The sequence below is a fragment of the Platalea leucorodia genome (genome assembly GCF_965183815.1).
Source record: "Platalea leucorodia genome assembly, chromosome: 5".
Classification (NCBI taxonomy): domain Eukaryota; kingdom Metazoa; phylum Chordata; class Aves; order Pelecaniformes; family Threskiornithidae; genus Platalea; species Platalea leucorodia.
In genome coordinates this window covers 53,884,863-53,901,889 of record NC_138827.1, presented here as the reverse complement: position 1 = coordinate 53,901,889, position 17,027 = coordinate 53,884,863, and the positions used below count along the sequence as shown (strand labels likewise).

The 17,027-nt window shown below is 42.1% G+C and overlaps 1 protein-coding gene across 1 annotated transcript in view; it reads left to right on the top strand.

The window, feature by feature from the left end:
- Positions 1-17,027, top strand: part of NIBAN1 (niban apoptosis regulator 1) — a 69,925-nt gene that overhangs the window by 42,813 nt on the left and 10,085 nt on the right. Inside the window, exons 6-10 of the mRNA XM_082311721.1 lie at positions 7,556-7,671; positions 14,330-14,434; positions 14,529-14,691; positions 15,653-15,840; positions 16,064-16,225. Coding sequence (XP_082167847.1) covers positions 7,556-7,671; positions 14,330-14,434; positions 14,529-14,691; positions 15,653-15,840; positions 16,064-16,225 — 734 coding nt within the window. The remainder of the gene's footprint in view (positions 1-7,555; positions 7,672-14,329; positions 14,435-14,528; positions 14,692-15,652; positions 15,841-16,063; positions 16,226-17,027) is intronic.

The window sequence follows — 17,027 nt, the reverse complement described above, 5'->3', positions numbered from 1 at the left end:
ATGATCTATGAATAATATGATAGTACATTGCTCTCAGGAAAACATCAGAGCTGTGAGGTTGATGCTTCTCAGACGCAGGGCATTATACTTCACTTCATTCTCGATTTGGATAATAATATGGACAGGACTCCATTTTGTAGAAGTAAACAGTGTGTCCTTTTATTCAGAGGATCATTTCTAGAGGTGCTGTAGCTGTGTGGGCAAGCTATCTCTTCCTTGGTCCAGTTCCCGAGCTTGCCTCATCTCCCCAGCTTCAAGCAGATGGATTCACTCTCATTTTCTTACCTGCCATCCCCTTTGGGTTGGCACCATTTGCTTATTTTTTGGAGACAGAAATTTTCAGAACCTCATTTTTTGGAGTTGATGCCCATGGCCTTTCTTATGAATTTTCTGTAGTATCTTACAAGGAACAGTTCTTAAAATGTGCCGGAAACACAGGTGGTCGCTTTTTGCCTTCTGACAGTGTGATTATCGGATGGTGTTGCTCTCTCTGAGCCATTCTCTGTCCTGTCCATCTTCCTCTGCGTGATGATATTACTCATACACGTCACAGTAGAAAGTTGCTCATCATTAAACAGAAACTGTATGAGAAACAGACAATAATCACCACAGTCCTTACCCACAGCAAATAAATCCCAGGCAGGTATTACCAGAAATGCTGGAAACAATGCTGTTGCAGGAAAGCTGTGCTACAAAGATCACTCTTAGAAAGGGAAATCGTTCTTTGTCGTGCTCATTTATTTTTATTTGATGGGCATCCCGTAATTGTGGTGTTGGGAGGTTGACAGAGTGATTCCTTAACTTCAGGAATGTCTTTTATTCCCTGATGTTCTCCAGCTGCCTTCACCGCACATCCTTCAGTGGCTGGCAGCGTGCAATAGCTTTCTTTGAAGTACAAGTACAAGAGAGGGAAATGTCCTGTGTATTTAGATGGTGAAGACACACTTCTTGAAAATAGCAGCCTTTTCTTTCAGCAGCCTCCCTCTGGGTTAGGGTTGTGTATTTTCTTTTTTACCACCTTTTGTTTTAAAAGAACTTTTTTAGAATTATTTTTAATTAAAAAGCATGCTTAATGGAAAGCAGGTGAAAAACAGCAATATAAATATATTTGAAAAAAACAGATGCCAAGGTGAGAGGGGGATCACTTGGAAGGATAAGAAAACCAGGAAAAATGTAATTTGCATGTCTTAGCATGAAATCTGTTCCTCAAGGGAACAGTGTCCAGTGGTGGAAGCACTATCTTTTGAGACGGCTAAAACCAAAGATAAGACACTTAAAATTCCAAATATTTTTAAGCTTTATTCACCTCCTACTATCTATTTGTAGCATCACAAGAAGGAAGGCCCTTCACCAGTATCTGTACAGAGATTTTTCTTGTCCCAGGAAAATGCTGTATAAGGTGATCAGGAAGAAAGAGCTACAAAATAGATGTTTTGGCACTGCCTTCACCTGAGCCAGCTTTCCACCAAATAGATGAGGAAGCAAGGAAATATTATTGTGAGATCACATAAAATTTAATGCAGTTTCTACTGATTTATCATATTCCAAAATTTTAGTAAGTGACAAACATTCTTCCTATCAGTGAAAGGCCACCAAACTCGACTCCTCGGTGATCTTCATTTCCTTCCAGTGACTGTCCTCCTGACTTCCCCACTCTTTAACCAAAGTCAGCCTGTAGTTTTTGAAGATTTAGGAGGTATTCATGGGCCCTGCTGTCTTGTAGGAGGGAACTAAAAAGCATAACAGGTTGTTAGCGGCTTGTGTTGGGAAGAGATATTTGACCAAAGATGGAGGTACTGAGGATAGTAGGCAAGAGCCAGGCAAGGCTACTTTCCTACCTATGGGCCTTTACATGATCATCTCTTATAAATACAGCCATTGTTGGATGCCAGATTGCTTTAATATCAATTACAGTTACCTGCAGGAAGAATTCAGGGACCGTATAGAAAATAACATTCACTGAATGCAGAATGTTTCACCAAACTGTAGGCAGCTCTCCAGCTCAGGAACATACACGTAGATGTGAGTGCTGCAGGAAACAGATGAAGCCAGGGTGGATAACTTCCGAGTTTTGGTAGTCAGATGATGTGCATTATGTCAGAATCAGCATTTCTTTAATTAAAACCTATGCTCTCTGAGCTCAGACTTCTGGATTCTGTTTTAACACTTGTTCGTCTACATCTTTGGGCCTCAGCCTTTTGTGAAATGTCAGCTAAAAAGCTTAGATTACTCTCAGTGGTTTAGCTTGCTTTGGTAAAGCACTTTGTCCACAGTCAGTATACCCCTTCACTATTATTAACAATAAAAGTAATAAATTTATTGTAAGAAAAGCCCATATGGGAGAAGGACATTTACTGGATTGCAATAGGGGCACTCAGTTTGTTTTGAAGAATGACATATTCAGTTTTTACACATCATAAAACATCCTGACTGCAGTTCCTTGGCTCTCAAAACAGTTCAATGCGGTAATGCTGCTGCTGCATCCAAAAATCAGTGAGTCCCAGTTTGCAGAACTAGCCAAGACACAGAAGGGAACTGTGAACCACTGGTATCTCAGTAGAGAAAACCACCCCCCATCAGCTCTGGGAGGTGGAAAATTCTTGCTGTCTGGTTATCGCATCCGACTGAAGTCCCACCAGGAGCTGGAGAAACATTTTGCTTCTCTTCCCAAACAAAGACTTTTCGATGCGGTTGCATGAGCGATATAGAAATGAGCTGTGGTGCTATATAAAGACTCGATTTGTCGCCATTGCATTTGTTAAGGGGGTAAATGATATGCCGTCTGTCTTCAAACACCTATTGGCATTCGTGGTGTTTGATGACCATTTTAGCCTCTTTCATGCTGCAATAATGAGTTTGAATAGCTTCATTAATGACAATTATTGTTTAGAGGGGCACACAGTTTAAACTGGATATTGAAATACTCACTTTTTACAGCTGGCATGGCAGGTTAGGATATGTAATGTTAAAGAGGCATCTTCCTTTGATCGTAATTAAGAGAAATCATCATGTGAGCGATTAAACATCAGCTGGTTTTGAGCTTTCTGCTACAAAGCACAGCAAGAGACCCAGTGCAGCAGTCTGCAGTACATAGAGATACAAAATTTGAACTGGAATGTTTGAATACAGATTTCATATTATCTGGATTTGCTGAAAATCCACAATTTTAGCTGGAGGCAGTGAGGTCTGCAGCACTCATCCTCTGTGGTAACGAGACCTATTCATAGAAGTTTTTGCACAGAGGTCTCCAGTGTTTTGACTGACGTTAAGACCAGTTGATCTATGGCTACAGATGAGTCCGAATTCACCAGGGCAATTCATTTCTGCTGCTGTCTTTAGACATACACAAGAAGTGTTAATGAGCCAGAAAAAATTTTCAGATAGCCTTTCCCGAGGGCTTTTAAACAATGTGCCAGCGACACATGCATCTTCAAACAAAGGTGCAGCTGTCCTGCAGTGGATGGGAGAGCACGTAGGAACTTGGGTCTGAAGATTTCCTCATTACTCGCCTGTATGACCAGACATTCATCTGCCAAGTGACAGAGAAGGGGCCACAGCTCATAGCCTGCAGCACCTCGTTAGGAGACTGCAAGTCCCACAGCAGCCGAAACATCGGATACAGCTGAAACTAGGAAGGGGACCCTCTAAGTTAACAATTTTGCACCAGGTGCAAGTGCACTTTTACTGGGTGTCAAGTAGGCTGATCCTCTGTGTATCATTTTGATGAGTTAAAGTTCAACATTTTATTTTTTTTAAGAGGGATTTAAACTGTTTATATGCTGCAAGGAAGCTCATTCCTACAGACACCTCTCTGCAGTACTGAACAAACTCAGCTGTGCCTCTGAGATATATGCAAATTTGGGGAGATTTATAAAGTTATGGTGTTCCCAGATATCCTTCCATCTTTTAAAAAGGAGCTTTATAGCAGTTGTTCTGTTATGTTTATAAAAGGAATCTATGGTTAGCAATATCTTACCAGTTAGCCAAAATTAGGCTCCACACTTGGATACGTAAAGATAGAGTCTCTAGGTGGGTTTTCTTATTTTAAAATGAAACAGAACAAACAGAATTTTGTTTTGCTCTCCACAAATAAGCTGATGTTATATTCATTAGCAGCTGGAGAAGCTGCTTGGGTGATTTTCCAAGCACAGACCAGCCTGGATTAAGCACGTAGCATCAGTTTGGGTAGCTGTGAAGCCTCATCGGCCTTTTGCTGGAGGACATTCAGTAAACTTTATGGCTTCCTATGGGAGTTGGATAAGGATGACCTACAACCACCTCTGCACCAAGCTCCCCTAACATGCTCCACTTCCTACAAACAGTGGGGACAAATGCATCACTCATGATAGGTGCCAGCCAGATTTGTTGAAGGGGAAGCCCCTGCGAGGGCGTTCAGGAGAGTGAAGCACACGTTGTCCTTTCTGCTGATGAACAATCGTTCCTGATACCACTGGGGTTTACCACCTGCCCTGTTTGCAGCTGCAGAGTGTGCTTCCATCTCCCACGCACCATCCTCTCTCTTGCACGCAAGCAGGGCTACTCCAACAGCTTATTCATTGTTTTCCTTGCTTTGCTATGGCATAATGGAGCTGGCTGCCAAGCCTGCCACAGTCCTCTAGCTTTTTCATAAACTGCTAGATTTGATTTACAGAAGCCCTGGCTCTTCCCTGCTGAAATCTTGGAGGATGTGCACCGCAGCTCCTTTCAGCTTGGGTACAATTCCCTTTTCTTGAGCCGTATCCCATGAATGCGCCTCTGTCTTGTGTGCCTTGCCAACAGCTTCTGCACAGTGCAACACTGGATGGATCTAGTTGTTCAGTGCCTAATTGCTGATGCAATCTTTTCCTCCTATGGAAAGTGAGAATGAAATTGCCTAAATTAAGCAATTGTAGTAGCCTTGAAGGATAAAGCTTCCTTTCTACTTTGAGCTGTTTTTGTAGTAAGGCTGCCATAATTGTGTTTTTCTCCTGTGTTTACTGGCATAGGAAAGAACGCGTGATTGGGGTTTTATGGTACTTACAGCTTGATATTCCCCCCCCCCCCCCGAACTATTCAAGTGAATCGCTCTTGGATTCTTAGCACCTTCTTCCCACTTCTCTACAGGGTTGGGGACAGTCAGAACAGAGAGAAAATACTCCCTTGAGCATGGAGTTTAAAACTTGATGATCTTAGAGGGCAGACTCTTGTCAGCAGTGGTGCATCATCATCTCAGCAGGTCCAAGATCCAGCCCTTTGGACGGTCTGTTGTCCCTTTTGGTTAGGAGGGAGCACAGCTGTGAAGAAGGAAAACATGTGAGTCACGATCAGAGGGCTGCAGGAGCTGCAGTTCCTTTCCTCCAGCCAAGCCCAGCCCTCTATTCGTCAAAATATTCAGAGTTTAATTTTGGGAGGACAAAAGCTTTCAGATGCAACACTCCAACCACTTTCTCAGGTGGAATAATCCATTCTTTCATTACAGCTGCTGTCAGAAGATGTACTCTTGGCAGTGAACAGCCTGACTTACAACTCTTTTACTGATATTTTAGCATCCTGGTTTGTGACTTGCTGTTAAAAATGCTATAAATAATGGAGGTAGCAGTGAAGGTATGGTTGGGATTTTACCTGTCTGTTTTTCTCTTATTCGGTCATCATGTGAGCTTGAAGAAATTGTGTGATCTCTCTGGACATCCAAATATCTGCAAAACAGGGACAGTATCTATGGAGTGGCACTGAGAGAGTGTTTACTGCACCTCAGTATACATAACATACCTTCCTGAAGTAATTATTACACCCAGGGGAAACTCTGAAAGGGCAAATTCTGACATTTGGGCTCTTAGAAGATCTGAAACCTCATTGCCCACCACGTAGATAAAATCTATGCGTTGCTGTTTTCAAGCAGTAGCCAGGGTGAAGCACTGATGAAATTAATTGTAGGTTTCTGTAGCTTTCATTTTTGTGCAAATCGCATGGAGGAGACATTTCAGGCATTACTGTAGAGTTAATCCTTTGTGTTTCCCATAATCTGTATAATCCCTGTATTGCCCTTGGCATGTATGCAAGCCTCCTGTAAAGCTTCTCTCTTTAGAAGTTTCATGAACAAGTCAAAAGACGTGTCTTGCTTGACAGGCAAGGCTTGAGAACTTACTCTCTGACTCTTCACATAACAATTTTTTATACATATCAGTATCTTTTAAAGCAGCATACTTACCTTTGAGAGAATTAACATTCTCCTCCTTCCCTCCTTTCTTCCTAACGTGTCCACGACAGGACTTCAGCCGATCAAGGCTGCAAATAGATAACTTTGAAGAGGGGACAATAAACCATCGTGGCTTTGTTTTTCCCTTAAGATAATAAACCTCACAATAATCCTGAAGCTCTGTTTTATAGCAAAGACACAGCACTTGAATTCCTGAAGTATTTCAGTGGTGGTTTTTCTTACTCAGGTTTGTCAAGCAGCCTGATTGCTCTAGGGAGCTTTTCCGCATTTTGAGGCAGAGGGACTGTTTCTCCCCAAATCATGACAAACTAGTTCTGCTGTGTAACTGCTGTTGCAGTCTTAATTAGCTGTGTTTTTCTGTGCTCTCATGTGAAGGAGAGTGTTGGCTGCAACTCTCTTGAAAGCCTTTAGCAGTTTGGAAAGAACAAATTGCCTGAGAGGTAGTTTCTGTTGCCGGACTGGTTATCCAGAGTTTGTAAGAGCAAACTAGCTCATCCACTTCTCAGGTTTTTCCGTGTGGTCTCATTTGTACAACAGAGTGTCCCCAGGCTACCACTTTGTTCTTGGGAAGAGCTACCATCTAGCAGCAGTAGCTGTGGATGATAACCAGATACTCCGGAGCTGTGGTTAAACATTCCTGAAATATTTAGGGAAAGCAGCATGATTTTGTCGGAAGTTTTTGTGCTTAATTGGTATGAGCACCATGTTTACTTTGTCCTGGTCTGTTTTATTGTACATCCATGAAAAATAATCTTGATCATCAATTCCTTAATAGAACAAAGGAAACAATCCTTAATAAAACAAAGGAAACAAAAGATTATTGGGGAGCGTTAACTCAGGGTTTAGCAATTTATCAAGGGCGTACAACATGCCACAATCAGCTGACTATCATTACCTTAAATTCTTAATTCTTATCTTAAATTAAAGAAGCAGAAGCTCCCAACTCTTGGCTCTGGTATGTGCTGTCAAAGTTTTCCCATATACCATCTTGCTCATAGGTATAAAGGCAAGGGATGAGCTTTCATATGTTAATGACTGCCTTGTCAAAGTCTACCACAGACAAGGCTTGCTGCCATAAAACTCTTACCGTATCATGTGCTCCATATTAACATTTGCTGGTGTTGGTTTAACTTATGAACTTAGATGGGGTGGCTTGTGATAGCTCATATGTGCAATGTTCAACATTACGCTTCTAAATCTTAATGAAAGCCCAAGGTCTTCAGACATTCAGATTTAGTAAATGATTTTAAAACATTACTGCTAGATGCACATAGAAGAGGAATATGGATCAAAAAGGATGGTTATTTTTTAAAGGTTATTTATGGGTAAATCCTTTGTGTTGCTTATTGTTTTCTCTAGATTTTCTCAAGCAGACCACATACGAAGTCGAGGCGTTCTTAGAAGCTATTCAGTTCTTCCGGCAGGAGAAAGGCCACTATGGGACATGGGAAATGATAACCGGCAATGAAAAAGAGGTAAAAGAATATCTTCCTGATTTTTTTTTTTTTGGCTTTGGATATAGCAGCTCTGAGGATGGTGAAAGTTGTAAAGCCTCTTGGGAAAAAAATGGCATTTTTAAATGGAAAATCTAGTAGGTAGAAATACCCAAGATTTCAAGATACTTCTTACAGATACATAAGTGATAATTCTTTTTTACTAAACCCCATTCTGAGTTTTTTGCTAGAAAGTGAAAGAAAATGTGCTGTGAACTAAAGTTGTTGTGTTGTGCTGGAATGTAGGGATGGCCACATTTCCACAAAAAGTGCATACATCTACTTTAATTTTATGCCACAGGGTCAATTGGTGAATAAATGCTGTGTCTAAAACAAGGCACTTGCTAACGCCTCGTTAGCACATTTGCTGCTGTTTATTGTTTTGGTAGATCAGTGAGACCAAAAGCAATACACACCAAACTCAGAACCCACAGTTTGTATAAAGCAGATACTCGCTGTTGGGCTGTGTTGGGCTGTGCTCTCTTTTTCTGTGTTTCATAACAGCTATTTTGCAGGTAAGAGATATTTTTTTCTTCTGTTGCTGTTACCTTTGTTACTAAACCCAACAGTTTCCTGTTGCTTGTCCTCTAATGCCTCTAGATGCCATCATAGGAGCTCAGGCTTTACGAAGAACAGCTACATTTTGAAGAATCTCGTCATTTTGCTTTTCCCCGTTCTTTGGGAATGAAGCTTTTAGTCCTGAGCTGATAAACTAGTAGACCTACTTATTGTGCCAGACTTCTGAAACAGTCTTGCATAGTAACAGTCACACATAAATGCTAAAAATTTGTGTAGTTCGGTTCTTCAGAAATGAGATGCTAAGCTCAGGGTCTGGGTCCATATTTGGGCACCTGAGTGAGCAGCTTTGGAGCACTGATGGTAGCTGAAGTAACTCCACCAATCCCTCTGGCATCACTCCAGATGTCTTTTAGTGCAACTGAGACATTATTTGGGCCCTGATTTATAAATTTTTTCCAAAGCACTGAGCACTCGGCAGCAAATATTTACTTTAGTACCAGCTGCTGGGTGTTTTCCTTGATGAAATCTGGCTTCCCTTTGGGAAAACGGAAAAAAAGTCTGATGGAGAGTTCACAATCCAGGGTTTTGTTTTAAGAAACCAGATTATTCTTGTAGGAGAAGTCTACCTTTGAAATGCTGAAAAATGTGGAAACTGGAGAAGAATCTATAAAGTGTCTTTCCCAGTGCCATCATGTCAGGGATTGAAGTTTCCTGCTAACATCTGATAATAAATTCCTTAGTATAAGGAGTTCCATTCTTCCAGTGGAGGGAGCGCGGGGTTTTCTCTTCTCCCCTCCTCCCGCAAGTTATGGAGCTATTATAGTGCTAGTTTCATTTTATGTTTTATTTTTCCTATTGCTTGCCAACTACTTACTCATAACCCATATACCTCGAGAGAACTGTAATCAGAAGACATCCAGACTAGTTATGCTATTATCTTCTTAGTAATAATTCATTCTCTAAGTATAGTGTGTTCTCATGCCTGCTTTGACCAAACATAATAATTATTTTAGGCAAATATCCAAGCTAAGTGAATGTTTGGAACAAGCAATCTACAATTTGTTGCTGTGAAAATCTCTGCAGAATGCCAATAAATATATTCCCTGACATTCATTTGTAATGACAGAGTCCCCGCAGCATTAGCTCACGCGGTTCTGCCTAGGTACTGCAACATGGATGTAATATTAGCAAGTACCCAGTCACTCAGCTGAAGACCTACTAAACTTTTTTTGTGTCGTAAAAATTCCTTTTCCTGATTTTGTTTTTGCTGTTTTTTTGTTTTTAAGGTTTCATTACTAACAAAGGATAAATTGAATTGTAAATGGTATTTCTGTAGGTTAAGTGCTGAAATACAGGGTTTAAACCAGGCAATTTTTGACGATGCTTGCTATAAGCAACAGCACAGCCACATAGTGGGAGCACCACAACACACTAATGTTATACAAGCATAATTCCATTGATCAGTACAACATAGAATCATAGAATCATAGAATCGTCAAGGTTGGAAAGGACCCTTAAGATCATCGAGTCCAGCTGTTAACCTATCACTGCCAAGTCCATCTATACCATGTCTTCAAGCACCGTATCTATCCGTTCTTTAAATACCTCCAGGGATGGAGACTCAACCACTTCCCTGGGCAGCCCGTTCCAATGCTTGACCACCCTCTCAGTGAAGAAGTTTTTCCTAATATCTAACCTAAACCTCCCCTGGCGCAGCTTGAGGCTGTTTCCTCTCGTCCTATCACTCGTTACTAGGGAGAAGAGACCGACCCCCACCTCGCTACAACCTCCTTTCAGGTAGTTGTAGAGAGCAATAAGGTCTCCCCTCAGCCTCCTCCTCTCCAGGCTAAACAACCCCAGCTCCCTCAGCCGCTCCTCATCAGACTTGTGCTCTAGACCCTTCACCAGCTTTGTTGCCCTCCTCTGGACACGCTCCAGCACCTCGATGTCCTTCTTGTAGTGAGGGGCCCAAAACTGAACACAGCACTCGAAGTGCGGCCTCACCAGTGCCGAGTACAGGGGCACTATCACCTCCCTGGTCCTGCTGGCCACACTATTCCTGATACAAGCCAGGATGCCATTGGCCCTCTTGGCCACCTGGGCACACTGCTGGCTCATGTTCAGGCGGCTGTCAACCAACATCCCCAGGTCCTTTTCTGCCAGGCAGCTCTCCAGCCGCTCCTCCCCCAGCCTGTAGCGTTGCATGGGGTTGTTGTGACCCAAGTGCAGGACCCGGCACTTTGCCTTGTTGAACCTCATACAGTTGGCCCTGGCCCAACGATCCAGCCTGTCCAGGTCCCTCTGCAGGGCCTTCCTACCCTCCAGCAGATTGACACTTCCACCCAACTTGGTGTCATCTGCAAACTTACTGAGGGTGCACTCGATCCCCTCATCCAGATCATCAATGAAGATGTTGAACAGGACCGGCCCCAGTACTGAGCGCTGGGGAACACCACTCGTGACCGGCCGCCAACTGGATTTGACTCCGTTCACCACCACTCTCTGGGCTCGGCCGTCCAGCCAGTTTTTAACCCAGTGCAGAGTGCACCCATCCAAGCCGTGTGCAGCCAGCTTCTCCAGGAGAATGCTGTGGGAGACAGTGTCAAAGGCCTTACTAAAGTCCAAGTAGACAACATCCACAGCCTTCCCCTCATCCACTAAGTGGGTCACCTTGTCATAGAAGGAGACCAGGTTAGTGAAACAGGATCTCCCTGTTCTACATTCTACATGAATGTAGAATAATATATTGGTAAATCAAGGATAGCTGAATAAGGGATTAAAAAACCCCAAACCCCTACAGTGCAGCTTTTGGTACAGAAATATAAAGCCAATCCAGCATTCCTAAAAATGTTTCCAGAGAGCTCACGTTCTTCAGAATGTTTGATACGTTGTCACATTTATTATTCAGTCTGTGGTGCTCCACTTTGGGTTATTCATGAGATGTTTTTTAAGTGACTCATTAGTTTAGGACCTGAATTAGTCCATTGGTTTTGACAGGTATTTGAGTCAGCATAGCTGAATTTGAGTGGTGCTGTGGCATAATCTATAAGAACTTAAGTTATATGAAATAACAATAATAGGGTATTGCATATTATAGGTATATTATAGGTATATTAATAAGTAGGGTATTGTGTGATATATTTCTGTAGGGGCTGTCTTATGCCCAGGAGGTACTCTGTTTTGCACTACATGGCATGCAGTCAGAGCCCTTTCCTACTTACTTTTGCTGTCTAAATTCCTGCCATTTCTCTGTCATGCTGTTGGTGCATCATGGGACTCTTGATAGCAGTAAAGGAGGAGCACGTCCCCGCAAAAGGAGTGTTTCTTGTGTTCATAGAGTCCTTTGTCAAGTGTGACAGCTGGAGGAAGCAGTGTTGCTCTGACTTTAGTATCAACTGTATGTCTAAAACCCACTCGAGCAGCCGTAGTACGTGAGGTTGAATGCCATGAAACACTGGCACTCCAAGCATGATGAAAATACAAAGTTGAGCAGTGTTTTTGCACTCTCTATTGGCTCAGCCAGCAGCTGGATGCATCAGGGCAGTGATCCTTGAATGAGGACTGTGCTAGGCTGTTGTTGAAGCAAGGAAAAAAGCTGGGTTCAAATATGCATCACTTCTAGCAAAAACTCTGTTCAAGCGCCACTGGAGAGGAAGGAGGACTACATACTTTTGTCTGTGAGACTTTACTGAAACTGTTGATCAAGCTAGTAATCCTTCACCCAGATTAAATAAGAAATGCATGGAACATTTAGATGCATTTTGTCTGCTTTTTTATAGGGTTACTATGTCTCTCTGTGATTTGCAGGATATCCACTGCACTTCAAAGCTTTCAGGACACTGTGGACAACCACATATGTGCTGTACAGTCAGGACAGATCAAAAGCCTTGATGAAAGGGTTATGTTCCGTTCTGTATAGCACATGCAGAATAGTATTGCCGCTGTCATCAAAAATTGGCAGCTGTGCATCTGTAACTGTGCGCCAGTACAAACATACCTGGGCAAGATCCATGAACAGAAAATGAACATGTCCAGAAATAAAAGATTTCCCTCCCTCCTCTGAATCATGAGGATGACTAATGACTGAACCAAATATAGGACTGAGGTATCTAGTTCAAAATCGAGATGTTTTAGTAGAGAAATTCAAGAATCTAGCATATATCGCCAGCACTGATAGATGCCTCCATAGGAAACATGTTCAGAGACCTGAGATCACAAAGAAATAGAAATAGGGCAGGTCCCATGATGAACTGCCTCCCTCTGCTTGCATAGTTTGCCCTGTTGGCCAACAGCAAGAGGAAAGTGCAGGAGAAAGAGAGGTGTTGCAGCTTGCTCAGGCCAGAGATACGGTGTCCATAAATAAAAAAAAATGGAGAGCAAAGCCTAAGCTCTCAAAACCAGATGTGTGCCTGTTAACTCTGTATATTTATTGCAGTTTGGTGTATCTGAGTGGGACGGGCAAGAAAGAAGTTGTAGTTCAAATCTAGGCAGAGGAGGTGCAAAGCCTTATAGAGTGGGTGACTGAAGAAAACTTCTGAAATGGGTGCCAGTGAATGAAACCAGGAACCTGGCTCACACCACTTCATTCTTTCTGTATAGAAGAAGCCAGACTTTGATGCTTCTTCTGTACAAAGCTGGGTGACACTATGAAGAGAACCACAGAACCGGAGAATAATGTAGTTAAAAGGGGATCTCTGGAGGATATTGGCCCAAATCCCCCACTCAAAGCAAAGCCAACTTTAGGAGCTTTGTGCAGTTGAGTTCTGAAGATATCCAAAGTTGGAGACTGCATGACTTGTTCCCATGACTGCCCTCATGGTGAAATGTATTTCTTAGTAACTGTACTATTTCCCTTGTTGCTACTTTTAGCTGTCACCTTCTTCCTTTCCCTGTGCGTTTCCAAGAAAAGTCTGGCTCCGTCTGCCCGTCGTCCTCCATTATGTAGTTGTAGACAGCAATAAGGTCTGCCCTGAGCGTTATCTTCTTAAGGCTGAGCAAATCCAGTTCCCTCCACCTCACATGTCATGTGCTCCATCCCGTGACCATCTTGGTGGCCTCTGCTGGACCCACTCCAGTGTGTCAAGATCTGTCTTGTACTGGGGAGCCCAAAACTGGACACCGCTCCAGATGCGGTCTGACAAGTGCTGAATAGAGGGGAACATTCTCCTCCCTCGACCTGCTGTTGCCCTTTGCTGCAACGGCACCCTGCAGACGGATGTCAAATTTCTTGTCCACCAGGATGCCCAAGTCCTCTTCTGCAAAACTGCTTTCCAGCCAGTTGTCGCCAGCCTTTACTTGTGCACAGGATTGTTCCATCCCAGATGCTGAACTATGCATTTGCTTTTGCTGAACTTCATGAGGTTTTTGTCCAGCCATTTCTTCAGCCCATCTAGGTCCCTCTGAATAGCAGCTTTGCCTGCCAGCATATTGACCACTCCCCCAAATTGGTATCATCTGTATTCCCAGTCTGATGTTTTTTCTTTCCAGTTGGAAGCATCTGCAAGACTGAATTGCCAGTTAGATGCTGGGATCAGAGAGGGTGATGCATCTCTTCTACAACCACTGAACCCTGTTTCAAAGTGAAAACGTTCTTGAGGGAGAGAAGTACTCAGTGTCAATTTAGAAAAATACAGCAATGATAGACTGACAATATACTTAGAGAAATAATTAAAAAATGGGGCAATGACACATTTTCCTCAGTTTTCCTACATTCCAGCACAAACACTTGATGTGTAGAAGTCCCTTTGACACTTTTCTTCCCCCTGCCTTTCTGCTGTGGTGCACCTTTGTCACAGAATAGCTTCTTAGGTTATACATTTCATGTATTTTTTTATTCAAGAAGCTGGAGATGTTGGGAGGAGACTTTAAAGTATATGAATTTTCCAATGTGAAAGTTTTACTGGTTTTAGACCAGTATAGTTGCCTTTTACTGACAAAAGTAAAAGTTGAAAAGCTTGAAAAGTTTTTCACAGACTCCAGCAGCTATTTATTTTATCCTTTTTGCCTGAGGATGAGGCTGGAGCTAATAAGACTTTTGGATCATGTTACACATTTTTGAGTGCTCAGTTTTCAGATGAACAACAGTGTGTGAACAAGTCATTTTAATCTTCTGACCATATAGATCCTGAGCAACCTTGTGATGGAGGAACTCCTGCCTAACCTTCAGACAATGATCCTGCCTAAAATGAAAGGAAAGAAGAATGATAGGAAGCGGGCCTGGTTTGGTGTAAGTACTGATATTTGCAGAGTAGTTGTTTCTCATAGCAGTTGTCCGTGTGTGCTGATTCTGATCTATGCTTATTAATTTAATTTGGGTTTAGATCGTAGAAGAAACTTACGGCTTAGTCCAGCAGCAGGTGTCAGAAGGATTAAGTACCTTGAAAGAAGAATGCAGAGATTTTGCAAAAACTCTTGAAGGAACCATTCGCTCAGACATGGATCAGATTCTGAACTGCAAGAACTTCTTAGCTGGAAAAATCAAAGGTTAGTGGAGGAACAGCTGTGTTTTGGAGCAATTTTTTAATGTTTCCCATTGTGTTGCTCAAATTACCAGATGTCATTGTTTTGAAATCCTCATGTGTTTTGCAAAATCCAACTGGAGACACTGATTTTCAGAAAAAAAATTCTTTGAACCTCTGCTGCCTTTGATGGGAACTGATACCTGTGGCCACTGTGTCTGTGAAAATAGCAGGTCTCCTCAAGCTGGAGCTAGAGCTGACAGGTTTTGAGTATCCTGATTAGTTGCTCATTCTGCTTTCATTTCCACTTGGACAGCCTTATGTAATGAAGATACAGGTCACATGAGCATAATTAAAAGTGTAGTGGTTTTGACCTGACATCTAGCAACGCGCCACAAAAACAGGTTCTGGTTATGTGACAAATTCATAGGCTACCAAAGAATACTTAATCCAAAGGGCTTCTTAGGTGGTTTTAAACTAATGTGAAGTAATTATAATTTTGCTATGAATATAAAAATGAGTGTAAAAAGCAGGCAAAACATTAGTTTATGTTGCTTAAGCTAGCAAATAAAAAAAAAAGCTGATAATGTAGGAGCTGTTTTGATAAAATTCAGGATGTTCTGTTGATATTCTCACATATCAGACTAGGATGCTTTCAGTGAACTGGAGTACCAAGTTCGGATAACTCCTTATAGAGTCACTGTGGCCACGCTCTGTGCAAATCTCCCAGTGTGTATCAATACTGACAGCTGCCCTTTCCTCTGCTCTCACAGTGCCCCTGAGCTGCTAGCATTTGGTTAGGTGGGGCATGGGAAAAGATGTTTCATTGTCACTCATAAAACTATAAACTCTCCTTTCATCACCCTCATCATCTTGGCAGAGGTGTCACTCCGGGGAAAAATACGGAGTAGTTTAATTCATTGTAAAGTAGATCAGTATATCTCTTAGTAGCCTAAATGCAACTGTTGTATTGTCTGGCACTCCAGCTGCTGTTTCTGAGCCTGCCCAGAAGTGCTGCATGGAAAATATCCAGCCATTTCTCGCATCCATATTGGAGGAGCTCATGGGTCCAGTGAGTTCTGGATTCACTGAAGTCCGCTCACTTTTTGATAAAGAAGTTAATGAAATCATCCAGGACTTCCAGAAGACAAATGACATGACGAAGCTAAAGGAGGTAAGACAAAAATATATCTGGAGCTTTTTACATTAACACAAGGACAAGCAGTGTTTGCTTTCCCAGGTGGTAGTATGTTAGCACTTGGTTTTGTCATTTAGAAAGTCTTGCGGTATTTGTGTAACTAGAGTGTAGAGATCAGAATTTGTTTTACGGCCACTGTTATTTAATTCGCCTCTGGTTGCTTTCTCTCAAAACCTATTCTTCCTCCACTGGAACACAGAATGTGGATCAGCTTATGAACCTACCTTTCAACGCTGTGAAGATGGAGCCCTGCTATCTGAAAGTGAACCTCCTCCAAGAGCTCCTTCAAGACCTCAAGAGTCGCTTCAGGGTCTATCACATTGATTTTGTGATTCAGAGGACACAGAACTTCATGCAAGAGGTACTGTAAGATCCAGTTTTTCCTCCTGTGAGAACAGGTTAGGTTTGTCCTTCTAATCTGCTTCAAAGTAATCTTGATAAAAAGCTGCGCAAGTGTCCCAGAATATATCTCAATCAAAGTACAGGTAACAGAACCTAAGAAAATCACAGCTAGAAGCTGTTTCACATTTATATTTGTGAGGTTGCATGCGTGTGAGTCTTTCAGTATGGCACAACAATTTTGGATCGATCATTTTTTCCCCTGAACCTTGACATTCTGAATTCTCAGTGTCTCAGCACCTGAGAAAGCTGTGCTTGTACCAACAGGGTGGCTAAAATCTACCTGATTTCCATTCTCAAGGGTTTATTTTTCAGGAAGGATCTTAAATATATTTTACCAAAATGGCACATCTCCTCCTTGGTAGTTTATTTTCCCATTAATATAAAGTAAAGTAAGGCAATTAATGTTAGAAACTGGCAATTACTTGGACACAGATGACATCTCAGGATGTAGCTGCATGTAGGTGCTTTAACCAACTTCACTTCTCATGGGAATGATTGAAGCAACTACATCATTTCAGATGAAAAAGAAACCCCACCTCATTTTCCCCTCTAGTGTGTATTGGTATAGGCTATAATTTTGCTTTGCTTTTATTTCTTCTGGATGCTTGGCCAGAAATCTATTAGGAGCTGGCCAGCAGACTTCTTTTGATTGCCAGATCACAAGGCAGATTTGACCTTGTAGCTCTATGTTGAACCCTGTGATTTTAATCTGTAGTTGAGAAACTATTAAATAATCTAGTTGGTAATCTTGTCAAATGGAG